The sequence below is a fragment of the Myotis brandtii genome, unplaced genomic scaffold (genome assembly GCF_000412655.1).
Source record: "Myotis brandtii unplaced genomic scaffold, ASM41265v1 scaffold953, whole genome shotgun sequence".
Lineage (NCBI taxonomy): Eukaryota > Metazoa > Chordata > Mammalia > Chiroptera > Vespertilionidae > Myotis > Myotis brandtii.
In genome coordinates this window covers 554,887-579,179 of record NW_005371933.1, presented here as the reverse complement: position 1 = coordinate 579,179, position 24,293 = coordinate 554,887, and the positions used below count along the sequence as shown (strand labels likewise).

General features: G+C 36.0%; 2 protein-coding genes across 2 annotated transcripts in view; both read left to right on the top strand.

The window, feature by feature from the left end:
• The window catches only part of BIRC6 (baculoviral IAP repeat containing 6), a 161,298-nt gene extending 142,426 nt beyond the window's left edge, over positions 1-18,872 (top strand). The window contains exons 66-73 of the mRNA XM_014533188.1: positions 4,205-4,350; positions 5,165-5,275; positions 6,334-6,551; positions 8,067-8,228; positions 11,022-11,099; positions 15,614-15,802; positions 16,364-16,498; positions 17,743-18,872. Of these exons, the coding sequence (XP_014388674.1) occupies positions 4,205-4,350; positions 5,165-5,275; positions 6,334-6,551; positions 8,067-8,228; positions 11,022-11,099; positions 15,614-15,802; positions 16,364-16,498; positions 17,743-17,922 (1,219 nt within the window). The 3' untranslated portion in view covers positions 17,923-18,872. The remainder of the gene's footprint in view (positions 1-4,204; positions 4,351-5,164; positions 5,276-6,333; positions 6,552-8,066; positions 8,229-11,021; positions 11,100-15,613; positions 15,803-16,363; positions 16,499-17,742) is intronic.
• A 3,032-nt stretch (positions 18,873-21,904) lies between these two features.
• TTC27 (tetratricopeptide repeat domain 27) overlaps positions 21,905-24,293 on the top strand; it is a 95,747-nt gene continuing 93,358 nt past the window's right edge. Inside the window, exons 1-2 of the mRNA XM_005886046.2 lie at positions 21,905-22,190; positions 23,368-23,545. Of these exons, the coding sequence (XP_005886108.1) occupies positions 22,103-22,190; positions 23,368-23,545 (266 nt within the window). The 5' untranslated portion in view covers positions 21,905-22,102. The remainder of the gene's footprint in view (positions 22,191-23,367; positions 23,546-24,293) is intronic.

Sequence of the window (24,293 nt, the reverse complement as noted above, 5' to 3'; positions counted from 1 at the left end):
ATATATATTTTTTTTTAAATCAAACTCTTACTTTAACTCCCTTAAGCTAGTTATCTAGGGCTTCAATCAGTAAAGAATTTCCATTCCAGTCCTCCCACTACTTTGTTTCCGTTGGAGAAACATTTCCTAGTTTCTTCTCTTTTTCCTCTGCCTTTCAAAACCTACAAAATTAGAAGGGCATGATTTCCTAGCCAAGAAGCATTTGTTTTGACCATAAAGTTCAGTTGTTCATCAACCTTTTACTGGGTGATGGAGATAGCAATGCCAACATTTATTTTAAAGTTCTTCCTCAGTCGGATTGCCCTTTGGCGATGTATATTATTTGAGACAACTCCATTGCACACAGTACCTTCATTGTCTTCTGATGTTTAATGTGACCTAAACCTTACTATATTTTTATCTGATCTAGAAATTAAGGTTTTATTTTTAAGGGCTGCTCATACCTTTGTTTTGAATATTTTCTTCTCTCATACTGCTTATAAATGCTTCCCAAGAAGAGGAAGCTTTTATTTTAAACTTTGATTTAAACCATATTGAAAACTAAAAGTGGCAGTTTTGTTTGCAAAAACTTAAGCAAAAACAAAAGGGAATCTAGAGTTAAAAACTAAGCTTTAAATAAATCACAGAAAATATTTCATCTTACAGCGATCTTTGCCCCATTTACTGGTGCCTTTCAGTGATCACTTTAATGTCTTCTGGAGATATGAGAAGCAAATAATTGTCCACAGTATTATTTTTCAAAAATCTTACGTTTAATATTAATTTGTTTTAAACTGTAATTCCTGGCAAAGAGCTTTAGCACTGTGAACTGTGACACAGTACCTTTTATAGGTAAATGTAGAAATTTCATTTTCTTGTAGTTTTAGAATCTTTCCCTAAGATGCTGATTCTTAATAGTCCTGAATCTGGACATTTCAGGATATAGTCTCCAGATTACTTCTTCTTTAAATTATTATTTCAACTGCATGAATGTTTTGACTTTAGAATTAGGAGTGCAGGAGTCGAAGTGGTCTTCTTTAATGTTCTAAGAAAATAGCTATATTATGCTGTTTTCAGTTTAGAGATGATAAAAAAGAACATAATTCTTGTATTTTTGTATTTAGTCTTACAAATATCCAACATAATTTGGGTGATATTAGCAGAGGCAGTTTAATATAACTGAATGTTGAGTTATAGGGTGTTTTTTTTTTTCCCCTTTGTTTACACAAAGATTTTCCCATTTTGCTCACATCCTAGTTCAGATTATGTCACAGAGCCAGAATATGCTTAATTTATTAGCTGTTTAGTTGAAATTCACAGCAGAGTGGAAAATGTTTGCAGATAATTCTGTGCAATAGTAGAAACTTCAGTTGATTCCTCATATTTCTTCAGGGCAGTGATCACAACCAGATTCAACGTATGCACAGAGCAGCGGATACCATGGTAGCGGCCGTCGCTGATTGCTTTTACCATGTTGGATCCATTGTCAGTCTCAAAGACCTACTTCCAGCTAGGTGCCTTGAACTCAAATAGCTTTTCACACAGACTTCAGGATGTGAGCTAAGGTATGGCCTTTTTTCATGAGCTGGGCCTACATATGGGTTGACAGTAACCTGCAACTTTCATAGAAAAGAGACTAGTGGCTGTAGTGCAATGTCAGACAATGACTAGTTGTATTATTAGGCAGGTAGTTTGTATTCTTCCTATATTTGAACTACTCTTTTTTGGGAGAGTGTCTCTTTTTCCCCCCATATGTTTTTGCCAGAAAGACTGCTGACATAATAATTTCTCATTAGAACCTGGTTGTAAAGGTCTAAGGTTTATCAGCTTTGAGTGAACCATTGTCTTCAGTATGAGATGTATATGATCATTTCTTGTACACATTTAGCGTAAAAAATAATATTTTTAAACTTCTGTGGATGTTTGCACTTTTTCATTTTTTATTTTGCTGTCAAAAAGTTATGATAATAGAATTTCCCATTCTAATTATTTGCACCATTTTAATAATAGGGATTTCTCCTATCAGTCATCTTTCCAAAACTGGAATTAGAAAATTGGTATTCATGAATAGGGCTTGAAATTTAGAATCAGTAGCTTTCCAGGGTAACTTGCCCTATATTGCATTGATACAGTGTACTCTCCAGACCAGAGGTTCTTGTTTCTTCAAGGTGAGAATACCTTAATTCTGGAAAAATGAGCTTTACTCCCCTATCTTCCTTCTCTGCTTGGCAAGATATGCTTCTTTAAGTGAATCTTTATTTCAGGTCAACTGAATGATGATAGATTTTTAGAAAATCATCTTTTAAAGCTATTACCATAACTCTTCTGTGTTCTCAACCTGTTTATTGTTGTTTTCCTGTTATGCTTCAGTGGCCCTGTTACTTAAGAATATTTTAAGCCCTGCTGTAAGGTAGAGAATTCTTTATAATTGGGGAGAGAGAGTCCTTATAAATTCAAAGGAGTTGCTGTCAAACAGCTTATACACTTTCTTGACTCTCTGTTTGATACTGATTGTGAATAGCTATTGGTAAATACAGAAGTTGAGACTGTTTGAGCTTGTCTACCAAAATCATATCTTCAGTAAGAAAATGGTCAGACTCACTATTATACTATAGTCTCAACTTTACTTTATAGGTATAAAAGATACATTATCTTTGATTCTAGCAGTAAAAATGACATTTTAGTTTTAAAACATTCACTATATTTCCTTACATACGTATGCAAACATATATGTTTATATACACCTACTCATACAGAAGTTGATGACTAAAATGTTATACAGTGTGAGATCTATCAAGTGGTTCCTAAGTGACAAAGGAAAATTGGCCATGTGTTCTCTCTGACTTCTTATAAGGAGTCAGGGAAGTTAAGAGAGTCTAGGAGAAAAGGTAATAACCTAGTGACACAGTATCTCTCTTCACTTAAATCATCTTGCCAGGTGAGGTAGTATGTACCTTATAGTTAAAAACATCTTAGGAGCCCATTCAGAATACATGCATAATACTGTATCCTTCTATGCTTGCTACCCACTGAGTGGCTCTTCTTAATTTACCTCTTCTTTTCTGAGCAGGTTTTTGTCTTTGTGATAAAGAAAAGTTCATTTGTACATAGATAACAATAATTATTTTGTTAAGGACTCTTCTACTTTCTGTTAGTCTTTCATAGTTCTCTAAGGCTCGATGCTCACTTTGTGAAATATTGTTTTAATGTAATAGTTAAGTCCTTTTGTTGGTAGGTATGCAACTAGGAAAATAAGTGATGTGTAGTTTAGATCAGACCTTAGCAGAAATATTTTAAACATGTTTGCTTACATGTGATTTTCATTTGTTTAAAATTATTTAATAATGAATTAGCAAATAGGTAGATTTTTAGTACCTAAGCAATAGTGTAATGATGTTTATTGTGTGAATAACATGCTGAGAATTGAAATAGGAAAAAGGCAATTGATATTTAGTTGTTATTTCCAGTGAATCTTGTAAATACTACTGCATACATCTAGAAAATTTTTAGAAACATTTTGATGCCTTATATACTGAAACCTTGCTGTAACACATCTTATTATGATACACAATTTGATAGAAGGTTGGCTACACTTTAGACTCTGAATAGGGAATAACAGGGGATTATCTTTTAAATGATTATGCCCTAGAACTTAGTGTTTATATTAAGTTTCAGTATATAGAAGCACATCGTGTTAAGATACATTAATAGTGAACCTGTACTTTACTATGGAATACCCCCCTACCCGGGATATTAATATACTCTAAGTGAAATATAGAGAGTGAGAATTAAAAGTATATGTGGTTCTTTGGTTCCTAAATCTTAGAAGACTGGATAGATACCTAAGACTTGTACATATAGAAGTGATCTTTCTATTTCTAGGTATTTACAATTACTAAAAGTATGTTTTTTAAGTTGTGGATTCAAAGACACATCAGGTATCTGGGTCTTTTTACAGTATGACATTTCTACAATGTTTATCTCTTGTTTGTTTGTACATTTGGAGGGAAAATATAGCCAACTAGTTATTATGCTAAGTATTATCAGATCAGAAGCAATAATAAATCTAATGTAAACTACCTCTGATATATATCGTGTATATCAAATGAAATGCACACTATCATTTTGGTTTTTAACTACTATTGTTGACTTACGGAGATATTTATTTTTCAATCCTGAAATCTTAATTTTCCTTCATTTTTTCCAAATTAAAAAATTTCTTTAGATCTAAAAGGGAAAATGCTAAAACAGGAGTAAAACCAGATGCATCTGATCAAGAACCAGAAGGACTTACTCTTTTGGTACCAGATATCCAAAGGACTGCAGAGATCGTTTATGCAGCCACGACCAGTTTACGGCAAGCAAACCAGGGTACAGCTCTGCTTTTTCATGCTGCTCCATTACTTACTGAAAACTGACTTTCTCTTTCCTCTATGCTAATGGTGTTCATTTACCTAAAATTTTTTTTCTGTGTCATTTTTAAAAAAAAAATATTTTAATGATTTTTTACAGAGAGGAAGGGAGAGGGATAGAGAGTTAGAAACATCGATGAGAGAGAAGCATTGATCAGCTGCCTCCTGCACACCCCCTACTGGGGATGTGCCTGCAACCAAGGTACATGCCCTTGACCGGAATCGAACCCGGGGCTCTTCAGTCCCCAGGCCGACGCTCTATCCAGTGAGCCAAACCGGCTAGGACTCTGTGTCATGTTTTTAAGTTAATTAGGAGTAACCTCTAAATATTTATTTACTATGTATGATTGCTAACACTAAATTTTATAGGCTGAGCATGCATCACAAATTTTTTCTCATTAAAAGTCATGAAATGGAAAAATGCCATTTTATGAGATAGAAAATAGTATATTAATACTGTCAGAATTTGGTTAAAATTGGTATTTTCATGTAATAGCAACAGAAGATATAAATGACTCTGAATTATCTATTTAACTTGTGCTGTTTTGACTAAATGGATGAAACCTAATTACCATTTCATAAATTTACGCTTTAAAATTGGTGAGGTTGTTAGCCCTATTAGTTATGTTTATGAAATAGAAATAATTTTTTTTTTTTATTCTTAAAATGGTTCAGTAGGAAGAGGATTGTCAAGAGTTTGGTAATTTTTTAGAATTCCAAATTTGAACTCTGGAAGCTAATCATTTTTTGTTTTAATCTTCTAAAATTAATAGAAAAGAAACTAGGTGACTATTCAAAGAAGGTGGCAATGAAACCCAAACCTTTATCAGTATTAAAATCACTTGAAGAAAAATACGTGGCTGTTATGAAGAGATTACAGTTTGGTAAGTTGAAATTTTAATCTTCATTTCTTTAGATTTCATTTCAGATTTTTTAATGGTGCTATTGAAATGTGTTCTGGTAAATTAAAGATTTTAAAACTTGCTTGTACCATGAATTATTCATATTTTCTCTCTCACTACACACCCACACACACATACACACACACACACACATAAAATTGTAGCATCTTTTTATCTCTTGGAATTCATAGCTATAGTTATATTTGGATATCATGGTTCAGTAGAAACCTAGAAAAAACAAAGCCAGATGTCTAATAAATAGGCAGAAAGTTGTATTCTTTCTTTACTTCTATTTCTGTATATCTTAGCCTGGAGGAAGGCAAGACTATAAGCTCTTTGAAGGCAGATATATTTTCCGATTTATCATTTAACCCAAACAGCCTACCTAGAAACTTGTACTGAGTTCTTGGTAAGATTTATATAATACTAATTATAAATAGCATTAACGTTTTTCCATATATTTAGAATTATATAAACACAAGATTAAAATTTATCATTGCTTTGTCAAAGTACTTAGAAAATAATCCTAATAATATTAATAATCTTTTTTTATTCTATTAACTTAAATGCCATAAGTAATACAGAGTAAACTTCAGCCTGGAATTTTTGATTTTCGAAATCGGGAAATAGATAAAGACTTTCTCTATTTTTTATTTTTTTTAAAGAAATATAACGAGGATACTTTTTGACATTTCTTATTCTGAATTATTTTGCCAAAAATATTTTATGCCACTCATTTAAGAATAAATTATCTACTACTTTGCATTGTCATTTAGCTGCTTGATATAATCCACCAATGTGTCCACACTGTAGATTAAAAATCATTTCTTGTTTTTTGCTTCCATTATAGATTCCATCCATGAATGAAGTAGTAGGTGTTACATTAACGTTTATAGTTTACTATTCTTCCACATTGCAGTCCTCTCCATTTTGGGTGGAAGAAGGGCTAGTGATTTATTAGTGATTTTTGTCATTTAAAACAAGTATCGTCCATGCTGGTTCTTTTTTTATTTCAGTGTTTGTATTTTCTGTCTATTTAGATACATTTGAGATGGTTTCTGAAGATGAAGATGGGAAGTTGGGTTTTAAAGTAAATTACCACTACATGTCTCAGGTGAAAAATGCAAATGATGCAAACAGTGCTGCCAGAGCCCGGCGCCTTGCTCAGGAAGCTGTGACACTTTCGACCTCACTGCCTCTTTCGTCATCATCTAGTGTGTTTGTGCGCTGTGATGAGGAGCGACTTGACATCATGAAGGTAGACAAAGCAACTTTTTCCATAGTTCCCTGACTATTTAAATATTCATACAAAGCACTAGAAATACCGTGAATTTAAAATTCTGTTGACCATTTTGGAGTCAGTGAAAGGAGTTCTTTTCTAATGTTAGTTCAGAGTATGCAGATGAGACTGCTGTTCAAAATAAAGACTTAGAAGAAAATACTAAAATACCTTTGTTGAGCATAGTATCAAAGGATTTAATGTTGGCCAGTAGAAAAAAAAGTTACAGGATTTCTACCTTGTCATCCAAGATACTTCTCTCATGTTCATACTACTATCAGATTTCAAAATTATTTTTTATTTTATTTTTTAGGAAATTGATGTATTTACAGATCGATAAGATATATGAACTTAGTAATGGTAATACAATAATAAATAACTTGCACCCTTATGCTTTAACACTGGTGATTTAAAAGAGTTAGTACATGGGGAGGTGCTTTCTTTACATTTATGATTTAATTCATAGGTTAAATATTCTGTCTTCCTTGCAAGATACTCTGCTGAAACTATTGACCCATTGATTTGGAGAAGTTCTTTTGTTTGCTTGCTCTTTTGTTTTGTTCCATTGGATATTTTTTTAATAGAAATTTCATAGACCTTGCCTATATGGCTACACTCTTACTTGTTTCTTGTTAAAAACAATAGAGCCGATTATAGGATGATTACCTAGGAATTATGTTATCACTAAATAGATCACATAAATTCAAACTTGTGACTTTGTCTCTGTTAAGCAACAAGCTATACCTAATATGAAGGATCCCAAAATGGAGTCCCAAAGCAAAGATCAGAGTTACCACAGATGGAGACTAGTGCCACTTACCTCCACAGGCAGCTGTTCAGAACCAGGGGCTTTGCTGCTCAGACATTGCACAATAAAGAACTGTTGAGCGGCTCATACAACATTTTTTAAATAATTCCGACACTCACTGTTGGGTTCTTTGCTATTTTTTGGACTACCAGAAATCCTAAGGGAAATACTTACTGTTCTCTCAAAACCTTTTTGTCATAAGTTGTCACATGAGAACCTTTATTTCTGTATCTACTTGTCTCTTCCCAGAGGAAAATACTAAAAGTAAGTTATTTTGAAAAAATTAACTTATCTGAAGATTAAAGCAAAAAATTAACCTCATAACTTTGCGATATGATAATGAATGTACCTAGAATTTCAACTTGTTGAAAATGCTATAGAGAATATTATCAAGGAAAGCTCTCAGAAAAAAAAAGTAACTTAATATTTTAAAAGGTATTTGATGTTAAGGTAAGCTTTCCTGCTGCCAATAAAGACCTATCTTTTAACAGTCCATTTTTATCAAAACCAGATCATTTGATCTTAATCTAAAACCATGTCCTCATCCTGTATTCATTTTTACACATTCTAGTAGAGATGTATATATACAATGTCAGAAGGTTGTTCTTTTATGTTGGATTGTGTTGTCCTACATATCAGTGTTGAACAGTAACATAGACTTTTGTGTGTTTGTATATGCATACTAGGTTCTAATAACTGGTCCAGCGGATACTCCTTATGCAAATGGCTGCTTTGAGTTTGATGTATATTTTCCTCAAGATTATCCCAGTTCACCCCCTCTTGTGAATCTAGAAACAACTGGTGGCCATAGTGTGCGATTCAATCCAAACCTTTATAATGATGGCAAGGTAATGTAATTAGTCTTTTGTTTCTAGTACCAAAGTGTTGTGACCAAAGTTTCTTTGTAATTTCAACAAAAATTTCGTTTTATTTATATTTCCATAGTACATAGCTTTCTTCAGGCTTCTCTCCCTGTCTGTAAAGATTAGCTAAAGGAATGAGAGAGAAGGAACCAAAAGGGGCAGAAACAGACAGTATTAAGAAGCACTTACCGTCTTAAGTTACCGAGGGACTAACTTACTTAACATGTTCCTTTGCCAATTGAGAGCGTCCTCCCATCTGGAGATAGTAGAGCCAGATGTCTGTCTTTTGCCTCTCACTTTTCTTTACTTTCCCTATCTCCAATTCCAGTTATCTTTTCACAAGTGCCTGAACCTAGATGAATGGCAAAAGCATGGTATTATCATCTATGTTCCTTTTTTTGCATATAATAACTTTCTCTTGCTATCATAACTATCCAATTTTTTTCTGTGGTAGAAGTAATTGTGAACTTTATGTTAAAATGTTTTATATTTTATTATAAATGGTAACATGCATTCCTATCACCACCACCACCCCAAAAGTTGAAAATGAGTATAATAAAAATTATTTCATAAACCTTCTAAAATTTGACTCAAAAGAACAGCCATCACTTTTCAAAATAATTTTGGACATTTGGATGAAATTTCAACAGTAAATTTTATGCTGAGAGTATTTAATGTTTGAAAATCACTAGAAGGTCAGAAAAAATTTATAGACTTCACATGCAGACTCTATTTTGATGATATGAGAATAGCAAGTGCTAGAGGTTGATGGTATATTAAAGATAACCCAAGTTTTCCCTTGGTTTTGCCTTTCTATTTTCAAAAGGTACAGCCTGCATCAGATCTGGGCTTGCAAGTATCATTTTGTCTTCATCATAAGCTCATGTCATAAAATTGGAATTTGTTGTTTGGGTTTATTTTAGGAGATTTAACCACGGGTAGACGTACTCTCTTTGGGAAAGCATAGAACAGGTTCTTTATAACTGAGCAAAGAAGAGGAAATAGCAAGGCTGACTTTACTTAAGAGAGAGAGAGAGAGACTGGAACCTGAAAAGAGTTTTAGTGTAAAATGTTAACATTTTATTTAAGAAATTACTTTCTCAAGACTTATTGGTATAGAGAAGAGGGTAGGGTAGGGGCTTGAGGGTCCAGTATCCTGAATTACAGAAGGTCCTTGGGTTACATCGGAGATCCATTCCTATGGCGCGATGTAACACGATTTTCACTGTAAGTCGGAACCCACCCACATAAGCACCTATGTCACTCACATGGAGCACACACACAGCAGTAATGAAGTGATACAATAAAAAAAGTTTAAAAGGAAGATAACAATTCCTGAACTTTACTTGTGGTAAATAAATAATAAAAAAACATAAAGCACAAATGTACATACGTTGAAATGACGAAACTTTTTTTTTTTATATATAAATAAATGGGAGATGGTGACATAACCACAAAACAATGTACATCGAGTCCGACATAACCCGAGGATTGTCTGTATATAGTTTTTGTTCTATTGCATACTGGTAACATTTATTCTCCGTCATTAAACATTTACTTTGGTTCAAGATCTACAGGGATAAGATTACCTGCTATTGGTAGCCACAGGGATGCTTTTGATATCAAATGGGATGGTATGCCTGACAATCTATAATAATAAAAGGGTAATATGCTAATTAGACCGGACGTCTTCTGGATGTCATTCTGGACATCCCTCCTGACAAAGCTGGGGCCGGAGGAAAGCCAGTCCGGGTCCTGGGTGCCTGCAGGTGGCCCGAGGGAAGCCAGCCCAGGCCCCGGGTGCCTGTGGCTGGAAGGAGGGAAGCAGCCCGGGTTCCAGGTGCCTGCCGGCGGCTGGAGGAAGGAAGCAGCCCAGGGCCCGGGGGCCAGAGGAAAGCTGGTGCCAGCAGCTGGGGGAAGGAAGGCCTACTCTTGCACGAATTTTTATGCATCAGGCCCTCTAGTAGTTTAAATCATAACAAAAAGTCTTTTAAAATTATTCATGAAATTACCTGTTAAATGAATTCATGTAGAGCATTAAGAGAACAGCAGGGAGATGGACTACTCTGCTTTTCAAAGAACTGCTTATTTTCCAATTAGTTTGCAAGAATAGATAAAATCCCTGGTTTTATTTTCGCCAAAAGCCGTCCATTTCCCTGTTATTCTCTTAATGCTCTGTGAAAGCAATACTGCAAAATACATGGATTTTATGTTGAACTGTGTTTGGCAGATAATTTGAGTTCTTTCTTGCTATCTGAGTTGACCAAGTATATAATATGTCTTAAAGTTTGATCCTCAAGACCCTATCACGGTATCTGTGAGGTCTTCCTCTTTCCAAATTGATGGTCGTGTGAGGCCAGATTTTACCCATATACTTCAACCAAAACAATATATTGCAACAGATTGAATGCAGAGGCAGATATGAAGTCAAGATCTATTAAGTTATGCCCAATTTTCAAAATTTATAAAATTTGAAAAAGATTTTTAAAAATGAAAAATAATACCACTTTTTCTCACTGATTTTTGTTTGGAAAAGTTATTTTTTATTTAGAAATGTTAGTTGTATTTAATGTATAGTAGGTACTGATACATTTTTGTTATTGTGTAATCACATCTGAAGATGTCAATTTGTTTTAACAGGCTGACCCTTAAGGGTTTAGATTGGGGACATAAAACTGAGATACTTTGACATATTAGCAGTTCACTTTTAGTTGTGACAGTTTGCTTTTAAAAAGCACTCCTTTCAATTCTGTCTATGCTTTTCTCTTTATTCCTCAGGTTTGTTTAAGCATATTAAATACATGGCATGGAAGACCAGAAGAGAAGTGGAATCCTCAGACCTCAAGCTTTTTGCAAGTAAACAAATTTCTCTGACAGTTTCACTTAGAAAATGTAGAGCTACTTAATACTTGAAAGAAATTATTTTAGTGATTGAGAATAAACAATAAGCCAAACAAAAAGAGAGATGGATTTATAGGAAATCAATATTAAATAGTTTATAGGTGAGCAGTTGGTGCATCTCATTTGGAGTTTAGAATCAAAATCAGACATAAGGCACAAATTAAATTTTGTCAAAATTGCCTTTTAAAATTTCCGTAAGTTGCCTTTAAAGTATACTATGATGCAACAGGTAAGACAGATTATCCCATCTTCTAGTCACTATAGGGCTTAAACTCATGTAAGTAGACGTTAATAAATTCCTGGTACTATATATTTCTAGGATATAGTTCTTCTAAAATCTAGTTAGTAATGGGATTCATTTGAGGCTCAGAAGTACTGTCTCAAATTTTATAAGTTAGTTTCCACACACCATGCCATCTAATGTTTCTTGCTGATCTCTTAATAGTTCTGAATCCTAGCAAAGAAATGAAAAAATAAGCATATTAATAACATGAATGAACTTTGTTACTTGTTTATTAAAGAAACAAATTGTTGCTACATCATAGTTTAAATTCACATATACAGTTTACTATTTAAGAAAGACTATCATAAATTATTCTCAGGTAAACCTACTGAAGTTGACCTACCCTGAAAGGATTCTTTTCCTACATTCTTATTTTGAATTAGTTTAAAGAAGAAATGAAAAAAATTCTTTTAGGCTGTCACTTGTTTTTGACTCTCTAAAAAGACCTTGTTGCATCCTATGAAACAGAGAAATAGAACTATAATTTTTTCCTTTTTGCCATTATGGAAACCAAGAAAAAAAAGGATATGTAACTCATACAAAGTAATTAAGGAACTTTATAGAGTATTTCTCCAAGTAACTACTTCATTTTAAAAATAATTATGTCAGTTCTATTTAAAAAAACCCCAACACCTTTAAATATTTTTTCTATGTGCCGGTTACTCTTGACAACATAAACTAAGCTTATGAGTTTTATTATGAAAGGAAACTCAGAGATACCCTATTTTTCATTAAGTAAATTAGACTTATCTGTGAATTGGAACCAATTTTTGAATTTTAATAAAATTTATATAGTTTTATAAATAACATTTACAATTAATTTTCAAAGTTTTCTAGTTTAAATATGATTAACTTTTATCTTGCCTGTGTATCTGTATTATACATAAATTCTATAAAATAAACTTATACTCAAGGGTTTAAATTTTACAAATTGGGAAACTTAACTATCCATACATAAAAATGATCTTTTCTATATATTCCCTTTAAGGTTTTTTGTCATTTACATAGTTTATATAATCTTAATTAATATAATAAATACAACATGGTAAATAATCATTTAACATTAGAGCATATCCTTTAAAAATATCTTGTTCTAATTTTTTAGTTTTATAAATAATACTGTTATTATACAACTTTCTTTATATTTTATGTAGTTTGCTGAATCTAGGCTTCCACAATTGTGACGAAATTGGTGTGGTCAGGAGCAAGAAGTGGCTTTTTTTCTTCTGTGGCAAGAGTGAATAGGCTTGTCTTCATCCAGAGCTTAGGGGGAAATCTTTCATTCTTTTCCATTGAGTATGCTGTTAGCTGTGGATTTTCCATAATTCCCTTCATCATGTTGAGGACATGTCCCTCTACACCTAGTTTGTTGCATAGTCTTATCATGAACTAGAAACTTTTTTCAGAAGCAGGCTACACAAAAGTTGTAGGAAATATTAAAAATCTGCAAATAACAGGATTACTTCTATTATATTCTAGTATATCTCCCCCCCCCCCGCTCTATTTTTGTTCATCAGTTTATGTTGTTCATTATATTCCACAAATGAGTGAGATCATATGATATTTATCTTTCTCTGACTGGATTGTTTCACTTAGCATGATGCTTTTAAAGTATTTTGTCAGATATGAGCATTGCTATTCCAGCTTTTGATTTCTTTTCCATTTGCATGGAAAAATGTTTTCCATCCCTTTGCTCTCATCCTGTGTGTGTCTTTTGTTTTGAGGTGGGTCTCTTGTAGACAGCATATAGTTGGGTCATGTTTTTGTATCCATTCAGATACCCTACACCTTTTGATTGGAGCATTTAATCCATTTACATTTAGGGTTATTGTTGAGAGGTACTTATTTATAGCCATTTTAATTCTGTATAGCTAGGTTTATCTCTCTGTTTCTTCTTCTCAGCAATCCGTTACAGTAATCCCTTTAGCATTTCTTGTAATGCTGGCTTGATGGTGATGAACTCCTTTAGCCTTTTTTTGTCTGAGAAGCTCTGTATTTGACCATCTATTTTGAATGATAGCCTTGCTGGATATAGTAATCTTGGTCTCAGATTCTTGCTTTCTATTACCGTGTACTAGGTGTACTGGTTAATAATGGCAGATTTTGTAATCAAAGAAAACATGATAATTTCAAGAGAAACATCAAAAATGCTTTATTCATAGTAATGTCCATCGCTAGCTACACATTTCCCCCATCTTTCAGGTAATTTGTGGATACCGTCCAAATAGAACTTTTCTTATTTTGAGGCAAACCATGTAACTGGTTTTTAATGTCCCTATTCTATATAAAAGCTTAAGCGACTGTTATGGCTGGATGACCAGCCAGTAGCTATGACGAGCACTGACCACTAGGGGGCAGATGCTCAACATAGGAGCTGCCCCCTTGTGGTCAATGCGCTCCCACAGCCAAACTCCCGTGGCTGGCCAACCTCCCACAGTCCCTCCACGCGGCCAGCCAACCTCCCATGGCCTCTCCCCTGGCCAGCCTGCTCCGATTGGCCCCCATAGCTGGCTAGGTCAAGGGATCCCACCCATGCACAAATTCGTGCACCGGGCCTCTAGTAATGTATATAATTTCTTGTGAGAGGTTTGTTCCAGTTGGATGTTAATAAAGATGTCATGTGCAAGAGGAGTTAACATATTTAATGGTTCGGATCATCAGCCATTTAAGAATGGTTATAAATGTTAAATATATAATACTGTTTTCCTTGAAATGGAAAATTCTTGAAATCAGCCACTGATCACAATCCTATTCAATAGCATAATTTTCCATAGAGACTTAAGTTTTTAAAGACTTAAGGCATTTTACTAATTTTGATTGTTTCTTTTCCTCATCCCAAACATGTTACTATTTCACATTATATTGCTTTTATTGCAAATTAATATTTTGGATTGTATATTTTGTACTTTCCTGTATTTAAAACATATATAAAATTTTAATATACTGTATCAAGTCAAAGAATTAAATCCTTGACAAGACATAGCATGAAAATAAAGGAAATTGGAAGTTAATAATTATTAATGGGAGTGGGGCAAGAGGAGGAATATGATAAAGTGGTGGATATTTTAAAGATAAGAATAAGTTAACAGAATGGATAATGGTGGGACTATGGTGACGAAATAAATACATAAAACTGTAGGAGACAAGATTGCTGACTAGTTGAGTGGTCTGGTAGAGGACCATACAGCAGGGTTAATTTTTTTGTTTTGACAAAGATAGTTTTTGATTTAGTCAGTTCTTGAACAAATTACAATGAGAATTTCTTGTAATTTTGTGAATGCTAATATGAAGCTAAATAGAAAAGGGACAGTAAATTCAGCCTATTAAAGTCTAGCTCTTTATAAAAATATCAAAGAATTGACTAAGAATTAGTGAACCGACATTGTGGAATGAAATACATTGTTTATTAAGTTAAATATAACCATCCTATATAATAAAAGGCAAATATGCAAATTGACCGAACAGGAGAACGACTGGTTGCTATGACATGCCCTGACCACGGGGGGGCAGATGCTCAATGCAGGAGCTGCCCCCTGGTGGTCAGTGCACTCCCACCGGGAGAGCTCTCAGCCAGAAGCTTACAGCTGGGGAGTGCAGCGGTGGTGGCTGGAGCCTCTCCTGCCTCCACAGCAGCGCTAAGGATGTCCGACTGACGGCTCCTGAATTGCGAGAGGGCATAGGTCAGGCTGAGGACCCCCTGAGTGCACGAATTTCTTGCGCCGGTCCTCTAGTATGTAATAATATACTATGGTATGTAGAAGACATTTTTCTGTTAATTACCAAATCATTTTGAATTCATATTCTAAGAAAACTCTTTGTCCACATGTAGCTATGATAAATACTATTTCTTCATTTGAATCCAGGTAGCTCTTTTTTGTTAATCTTCTCCCGAGGATATTTTTTTCCACTGATTTTTAGAGAGAGTGGAAGGGAGGGTGAGAGACAGAGAGAACTCATTGATGTGATAGAGACACATCAATTGGTTGCCTCCTGCACACCTTATGCTCAAGATTTTACCCATTTTAATTTTGCTTTAATAATAAAGTATTTGAGTCTTATAATTATTAACATTAATTTTATGCTGATAATAATATGTAAAAGAAACTCCTGGTCGATAAAGCAGATATCAGTTTACCGTTAGTCAAAATTTCCCATTATAAATATTTTTAATTTCTTTGTTGCTCAGGTGTTGGTGTCTGTTCAGTCTCTTATATTAGTAGCTGAGCCTTATTTTAATGAACCAGGATATGAACGGTCTAGAGGGACTCCCAGTGGCACACAGAGTTCTCGAGAATACGATGGCAACATTCGACAAGCAACAGTTAAGTGGGCAATGCTAGAACAAATCAGGAACCCCTCACCATGCTTTAAAGAGGTATGCTCAATAAAATTAATGTAATACTTTATTAAAGACATTATGGAATATAGTTTATTGGGATTATACTTGCCTTATATTTGGAGTATTTATAGTAAACTAAACTTGACTATAGTTTTTAATAATAGAAAATCAGTAGTAATGATTTTTAAAACCACCTACTTCCTAAAAGACATCTGACTACATTTTGACAGTTTTTCTGTTGTCAGTAGTTTTCTTATTCTTTTCTTCTGGTCATTTGTTCATTTACATTCACCTTCTGAATATATTGCAATATGTTATATGTGCCTTATTTATTCTCTCTGGATAGGATTTAACTATTTGAATCTGGTTGGGACTAGGCATTATTTTCTGCTATAGAACTGGGACTTTTTACATATATCATGTGATGTCATAAACCTAATTCTTCTCTGTTAATAATATAAAGTTCACTAAATTGAGTTTTATGGATAGGAAAAATTGCATTGTCTTTTAAATTTCATTCCTTTGTAATGCTATATACTTTGTCTTTTCATTTCTGACTGGAACACATTTTGTTCCCTTGCTTGTTTAATTTTTAAGGTTATACACAAACATTTTTACTTGAAAAGAGTTGAGATCATGGCCCAGTGTGAGGAGTGGATTGCCGACATCCAGCAGTACAGCAGTGATAAGCGGGTAGGCAGAACTATGTCGCACCATGCAGCAGCTCTCAAGGTGAGTAAGCCTTCGAGCATGAGCCCTGTTGATGGCTTTTAAAGAAGAGTTGTATATTCATTGACAGAACCATGGCTACCTGGTGGTAAAGGATGGGAGGGAATCAAAGAAATGTAAAATTTAAGTTCAGAGGCCTAAATTGCTACTCAAAAGTTTATTAAAAAGATAGGTTAGCCCTAACCAGTTTGGCTCAGTGGATAGAGTATCGGCCTGCGGACTAAAGGGTCCCAGGTTTGATTCCGGTTAAGGGCATGTACCTTGGCTGTGGGCACATTCCCAGTAGGAGGTGTGCAGGAGGCGGCTATTCGATGTTTCTCTCTCATCGATTTTTCTGACTCTATCCCTCTCTCTTCCACTGTGTAAAAAAACAATAAAATATGTTTGTTTGTTTTTTAAAAAAAGATAGGTTAGTTTCCACAATAAATCAACAGTTCCTAAAATAAAAAAATGGGTACAGGACCTGTGTTTTATCTAGGTGATGACAACAAAATGTACTCTATAAGTGAATTTTTTATTCCTTTAGCTTTTCCTTAGGCCTCTTACCTTCCAGAATTTTATTACTTGGAGTAATGAGGGAGATGGTAGCTGTAGAGCCTCCAACAGCTAATTGGTGGAGGCATCTGTTACACAGACCTGTTTTGGGGGAGGTGAGCAATTGTTTTCAACCTGGGCATTCATGAAGTGGAAATGTAAAACAGGATGGTTTTGGAGATTTTTTTTCTCCTGCCTCATAATATCTGTTCTTATTCCCCGTTTCTTTCATCCTCCACCAGTTATCTTCCCTCTTCCTATCTTCAATTTTCTCCATCTCAACTGGCTCCTTCTGTTCTAACTCTATTTTTCTATTTTAAAAACTTCTAAAAAGAAAATTATTTTCCTCTTTAACACTTGCATCCCCCAAACTAGTTTTATTTTGCCCCATTATTATAGAACTGTTTCTCTTTTTACCAAACTAGAGCAATGAGTACTTCTGCCTCCATTGTAAAACCCCACCATCTCACTAACCTTTTGCCATTTAACTTTCATTCTACCATGCTACTCAGGGCTTTTCAACATTAATCACTCTGAGAGATGTTTTGCCAACTTTGTCCCCTCTCTGTGACAGTAGCGTAAGAAAAGTGCTCAATAAGTATTTGTTGGCCTGTGCTTTGGATTTTTTTTTTTAAACTTAACTGTTCCCTCAAATGATACTGTGTTAGAATCCCTGCGTTTGCAATTCTGACATCACTCATTTCCCTGTGTAGCGTCACACTGCTCAGCTCCGGGAAGAGCTGCTAAAACTTCCTTGTCCTGACGGCTTGGACCCTGATGTTGAAGATGCCTCGGAAATGTGCAGTGCCACAGCAGGTGCTGAGGGGACGCTCATGCACGATCAGGTCAAACCCTGCAGCAGTAAAGAACTCCCCAGTGACTTCAAATTATGAGCTGCATTGACATGGACTTCATAGACACAAAGGCTTTGAAGCACAAGCCAAATATGTCAATATTTGTATGTAAGAAACTAATTATGTAATAGGTAATGAAACTGAAACTATACTATGCCCTTACGGAGATCCAGTTTAATTCAAGGTGATCTTTTATTTACCTGTACAAGAGTGTAAACTTTTTTGTGCTTTTATTTTTCAATTGTGAGAACCACTGATTGGTATGTTGAACAAATTTGTGTATACAAAGAATGGATAAATCACTGATATATAAGGGAAACTACCTTAGGAAAGAATGTTTACTGAATGTTTATTTTATTTTTTTTTTTACTGTAGAGTGAGAGATTGTTAACAAAGAATATATATTGGTCATTCTTACAACTACTATTTGAAGTCAGCAACTTTTCACTGAATTTGATAGATTTTATGTTTGGCCATATCTTCATGCTCATATTTGATTTCTGAAGACCTACGTACACTTCAATAAAAGTTAATTTACATACTCCTTTTTTGATTTACTGGTACATTTTTTAAATTATAAATCTGCCATAAAAATGTGTTATAGTTGGACACTTGCACTTGTATGGATGAATTTATTACATTCAACATATTTAATTTTATGCCTTCTAATTGCAGAAAAATAAATGAACATGATTTTATTCTATGCCAATATTTGGGCTTGTGAATGTATTTGTTATTTGAATTTAAGTATATGAAAGGAATGGTCAATTTGAAAAGTCACCCTTAAACTGATTTTTTTCCTAAAGGGCTCCTTTTCTTCCTGGACTCTGGTTTTATTACTAAAGTTACCTGTATGCATTAAACACAGGCTCTGTAGAACAGAGAGGTGGTACCTCTCTGGTGCTGTTACAGTACATTCTGTACTTGCCATATAGGCTCATTTTCATGCAAACTCTTCCTAGAGCCAAATAAATAAAGACTTAGGTGTGCTAGTATGTCTTATTTCTAAAAACAGTTTGCTGTGTGTGAAATACTTGGACACAAAGAATTGGACATTTTCAAGACCTAAGCATGGGAAAGGAAAGGATATTTTTATAAGACCAATTATCACAAAGGAAAAGCTAAGGTGATTTTTGACAGTATTTATAGAAAATAAAGTGGTACATGGGAACCCTGAATCTGGAGCTGACTAGAAGACATATTCTGAACATGAGTTGCTCTCTGAAAGAAGGGGAACTACAAGGTACAGAGCACCTTAAGCATGGATAAAGGAGGGACAAACAGTATGTGACCAGGAAATCAAAGGTTCTGAAACACAGTATGGAGTTTGTGTTAAGTCTGGTGGGTGGTGAATTCCAAGAATGACAAAATAGAGTCCATTTATAAAAAGTCATTTACCACAGACATGATAGCTAAAATCTCAGTATAAAATTATCAGCAATAAAAGGTAAAAGAACAGTCAATCCTTTAGCTTTTGTTACTGTTTGGTCTGACAGGGTCCCATCAGGGTGGAGAATAAAAGTTGCTGTTAAATGTATTTTCCTCCAATTTTGGATCTTCATCATTAAAATAAGCTTCGGTCATTTTCTCCACTCTATACCATTAGTCCTCAGAATGCTATTTTACAAAAAGGAAAGTAACAGTACCAGTACTGTAAGGTCCAATTCATGTACATAGTACAGGTTCCTGCAGGTGAGAGTTGAATGACATGAAAATACAATGTTAGTGCAACACGGTAAGTTCTCTGATGGTGTTAGTTGCAGGTACTGTTGGGAGCACAGACGAGGGACACCTACCTCAGGTAAATCACTAAGGTGATATGGTCAGAGAACACTTCCTGAAGAAACATATCCAGAGTCTTGAGTGGTGAGAATAAAGAAATTAGTCAGGGAGAAAGAAGTTGTTCCAGGCACGAGAGAGCAAAAGGAGAGCTCAAGTTAATGGCACCACGTTAGATACTATTGGACTTTAAAAATATATATATATTTATTGATTTCAGAAAGGGAGGGAGAGGGAGCGAGATGGAAACATCAGTGATGAGAGAATCATTGATCAGCTGCCTCTTGCATGTCCGGCACTAGGGATGGAGCCTGCAACCTCAAGGTCAGGGCTCAACCACTGAGCCATGATAGTGAGGATGGGGTTGAGGGGGATACATTTTTTATTTTTTTACAATTTCTTTTATTATTTTAAATTTCTTTATTAAGGTTTTACATTGGTTAGGGTTAAATGCATACATACAAGTCCTTTAGTTGATCTCTCCCCCTTACCCCCACCCTCCCCTACCTTCCCTCTGAGGTTTGAGGGTCTGATCGATGCTTCTCTGTCCCTGGATCTGTTTTTGTTCATCAGTTTATGTTCATTATATTCCATAAATGAGTGAGATCATGTGATACTTATCTTTCTCTGACTGGCTTATTGCTTAGCATAATGCTCTCCAGTTCCATCCATGCTGTTGCAAATGGTAAGAATTCCTTTTTTACCGCAGCATAGTATTACATTGTGTAGATGTACCACAGTTTTCTAATCCACTCATCTACTGATGGGCACTTAGGCTGTTTCCAAATCTCAGCTATGGTGAATTGTGCTGCTATGAACATAGGGGTGCATATATCCTTTCTGACTGGTGTTTCTAGTTTCTTGGGATATATTCCTAGAAGTGGGATCACTGGGTCAAATGGGAGTTCCATTTTTAGTTTTTTGAGGAAACTCCATCTGTTCACAGTGGCTGCACCAGTCTGCATTCCCATCAGCAGTGCACAAGGGTTCCTTTTTCTCCGCATCCTCACCAGCACTTGTTTGTTGATTTGATGATAGCCATTCTGACAGGAGTGAGATGTTACGGCATTGTCGTTTTGATTTGTATCTCTCGGATGATTAGTGACTTAGAGCATGTTTTCATATGTCTCTTGGCCTTCCTTCTGTCTTCTTTCGAAAAGTATTTAATTCCGTTTCCCATTTTTTGATTGGGTTGTTTATTTTTCTTTTGTTAAGTTGTAGGAGTTCCCTGTAAATGTTGGAGAATTTTTTTCTTCCTCCTTGGGAGTGGGATCGTTTCAGAGATGTATTGCCCTAAATTCTTCCATGAACCCTGTGTGGTGAGGCTTACCCTGCAGGTTTCTCCTGGTGGTGTACGGCATCCTCAGTGCAGGCTCGTCTAAGTCCATTGGGGTGGGAGTGAGGGTGGGGGGAGGGGCACAGTCCCGTCTGCCACATCCCGGCCTCAGAGCTTGGTTTTCACCTAGAGCAGTGGTTCTCAACCTTGGCTGCACATTAGAATCACCTGGGAATCTTTTTAAAATCCTGATTTCCGGGCCTCATCCTCCGGAAATTCTTTGTTACTAATGTGAGGTGGGGCCACAACATTAGTCGCAAAGAAACAATTTCCGGAGGATGAGGCCCGGAAATCAGGATTTTAAAAAGATTCCCAGGTGATTCTAATGTGCAGCCAAGGTTGAGAACCACTGACCTAGGGCACTGCTGTGAAGAATAAAGGCGCCCTGTGCTCAGCGCAGGCACGAAGGCTGGCAGGTTTCTGCTGCGTGCAGTACACCCTCCAAAAACTTCCCTGCATCAGCGCGGGCCAGATGTCCCCATTCGGGCATAATTTATGTAGTGGCAACGTCAACACCGAATGCTTTCCTTACACTTTAATTCATTAAAAGAATATAAAGACTTTTTTTCTGCGGCCGGGGTTCTTAACCCGGGGTTTAGGGACTCCACAGGGTCTCTCACTTCCATTGACGGTACCCAACTGCTGGTAGTAAAGGCCCACGTGCCCTTTGCGGAAAGAACTACGCCTTCCATCAGGTAGTGAGGAGGGTTCACACCCAAGCAGGTTTGGGAATTAAAGCCGCAGACCTTCCAACGAAGGTGGGTTGGACCGGAACGCCGCACTCCTGCGGCAGCGGCGCCGAGGACTCCACGCCTCCAATCGCGTCCATTCCCCGCTCGGGGCGGGGCACCTCCACTGGGCATGCTCAGTATCAGGGCCTTTGGGTTGGTTTTCTAGGCGGAAGCTGGTGCAGTGTCTGTTTTCCCAGGATGCCCCGCGCTGCTGTTATGGCCGCCTCCCTGGGCCTTTATTAGCACATGGGGTTCCACAAGAACTGTCGCCACTAGACTTCGGCGTCTCTGGACCTTCCTCTTTTCACTTTATTGTGTGACTTCCGTGTGACCGTTTTGGGACCCGGTTTTGGCTGGGGCGACGTCCGGGGTGATGTGGACCCCGGAGCTGGCAGTTTTGAGGGGCTTCCCCACTGAGGCTGAGCGGCAGCAATGGAAGCAGGAGGCAGTCGCCGGCTCAGGTGAGCGAGGCGCACGTGCCAGGGGCTCGGGCCAGCGTCGGACTGTGAGGAGAAGGGGTGGCAGTGTCTGGGTTCTTATCCCTCCTTGTTTGATTTCATTTTCCTACCAAAATCTTGCTGATTTCTTAAGGCTCTGGGTTGTTGCATACTTGACATGGTGGGCGTGTCCTCAGCCTCCGTGCTTGTCTTCCCCCCAAACTTCTCACCGCCCAGGTTCAGAAATGATAACAATGGCAACATCCGCTACTTTTCTGACATTTATTTAGTCGTTTGGTCTTTTTTTGCTTGTTTGTTTTCTTTTTTTCCTAGTTGTTTGATCTTTATAATAGACACGAAAGGTAGATGCTACTTTAAATTTGCGGATGAAGGCATTTAACTACTGATTGGTTAAGTAATGTATTCAAGGTTGCTCAGCTCGTAAGCGGAAAAGCTGTGATTCTTCTGAGCAATGCACATTTAACCGAGAGGTAAAGAATTAAAAGGCACATATACTTGCGGGATATAGGCACATCTGATTGTGGTATTTAGGCTGGACCCAGAAGAGAAATCACATTTATGACAGTATATAAGTGGTGTGCGTGTGTGTACACACAAAATAGGTACCTCAGGATAGGTAGTTTGTGAAGTCTTGTCTGGAACAGTTTCATGGGAGGAAGTCAGACTTGAGCTGATTTTTGATTAAAGGATAAGACTGACAGGTGGAGAAGAGCTGAGCAGGAGAAATCACAAGCGTAAGAGTATGGAGGCGGGAATGTGCATGAGAAACTAGAGGAGCAATGAGTGAACCAGCTTTTTTTCAGGGAGTGTAGGGGAGAGGGGTGTAGGGGGAGCCAGGCTGTGAAATGTCTTAGAACTCTGACTATGGAAACTTTTCCATTGTTAGTAGGATTTTTTTTGAATTCCCAGCAGAAGGGTGAGAATACTTATTAATGAGGAATATTATTCCTGGGTCTAACTTCTACTTTGCTACTCCTCATATAGATGAGCTGCTAATTCTAGAAGTAATGTTTGTAGGGTGATGGGAATTGGTCCAGTGCTTTTTGATTAATGTACAGCAAGCATTCTAAATATATACTCTTTTTCCTACTAAAATGGTAGATTTACTTGATAGTATTATCCTTTACAGTATGAAAAAAATTGTTCTTTTGGATTATTGATCTAATTTTTTATATTACAGAGAGTGGATCGTTCCTACAATTGCTGCTAGAAGGGAATTATAAGGCCATATTCTTAAATTCATTGACTCAAAATATTTTTAATTCAACAAAGATAACTGAAGAAAAGATTGACAGCTACCTAGAGAAGCAGATATTAACATTCCTGGATTTCTCACCAGATTTGGACAAAACCCAAAGGTAGAATTTTATTTGAAGTTTTCATAGAGAATGAGCATCTTAATACATTGAATAGAGCTTTGACAGTGTAAGGCACTGATTTTAGCAGTTATTGAAAAACCCAGCTTTACATTTATTCAGGGCTCATAATGTACCAAATAATCAATGTAAGACCTTCTGTCCAGTGGACCATTAAAATGAAAAAGTAAAGTGGTGTAGGATATAAGGGTTTTGTATATGAAATTGGCATGTAATTGGATGGTAACTGCTAACTCACTGAGCTTCCAAATGCTTGGGTCTGATAGTTTTTACCTATAAGCAAGACTTCAGACCTTATTTCCTTTTAACTTGAAAGCATATCCTGTTCATCTTGTTATTTCTAGATTGCTGAGTGATACTTAATAACTTTTTATTATGTTTTAGACTGTTAACTTTCCAGAGATCAGAAAACTTAATGCATTTATCATGGAACCCTTGTTTTACCTTCTTCCACTGAAGTTGATATAATTTTATAGGATTAACTATAATAGTTACACAGCAGTGAAACCTAAATTTTACTGTTGTAAATTTGTTAATATACTTCTTTCTTTATTTTCTTGGCATCCACATCAAGTTTTAATTTTCTTTAATATGCATACAGTTTTGTTTTACCATTATTTCTAGGCAATGGCTTTGTTTTTTCTTCATCAGACTACTGTACTAAATATTGAAGTTGTGAAGCGGAATAAGACATAATTTGTATCCATAAGGGAGTTCACAAAAGAATGTT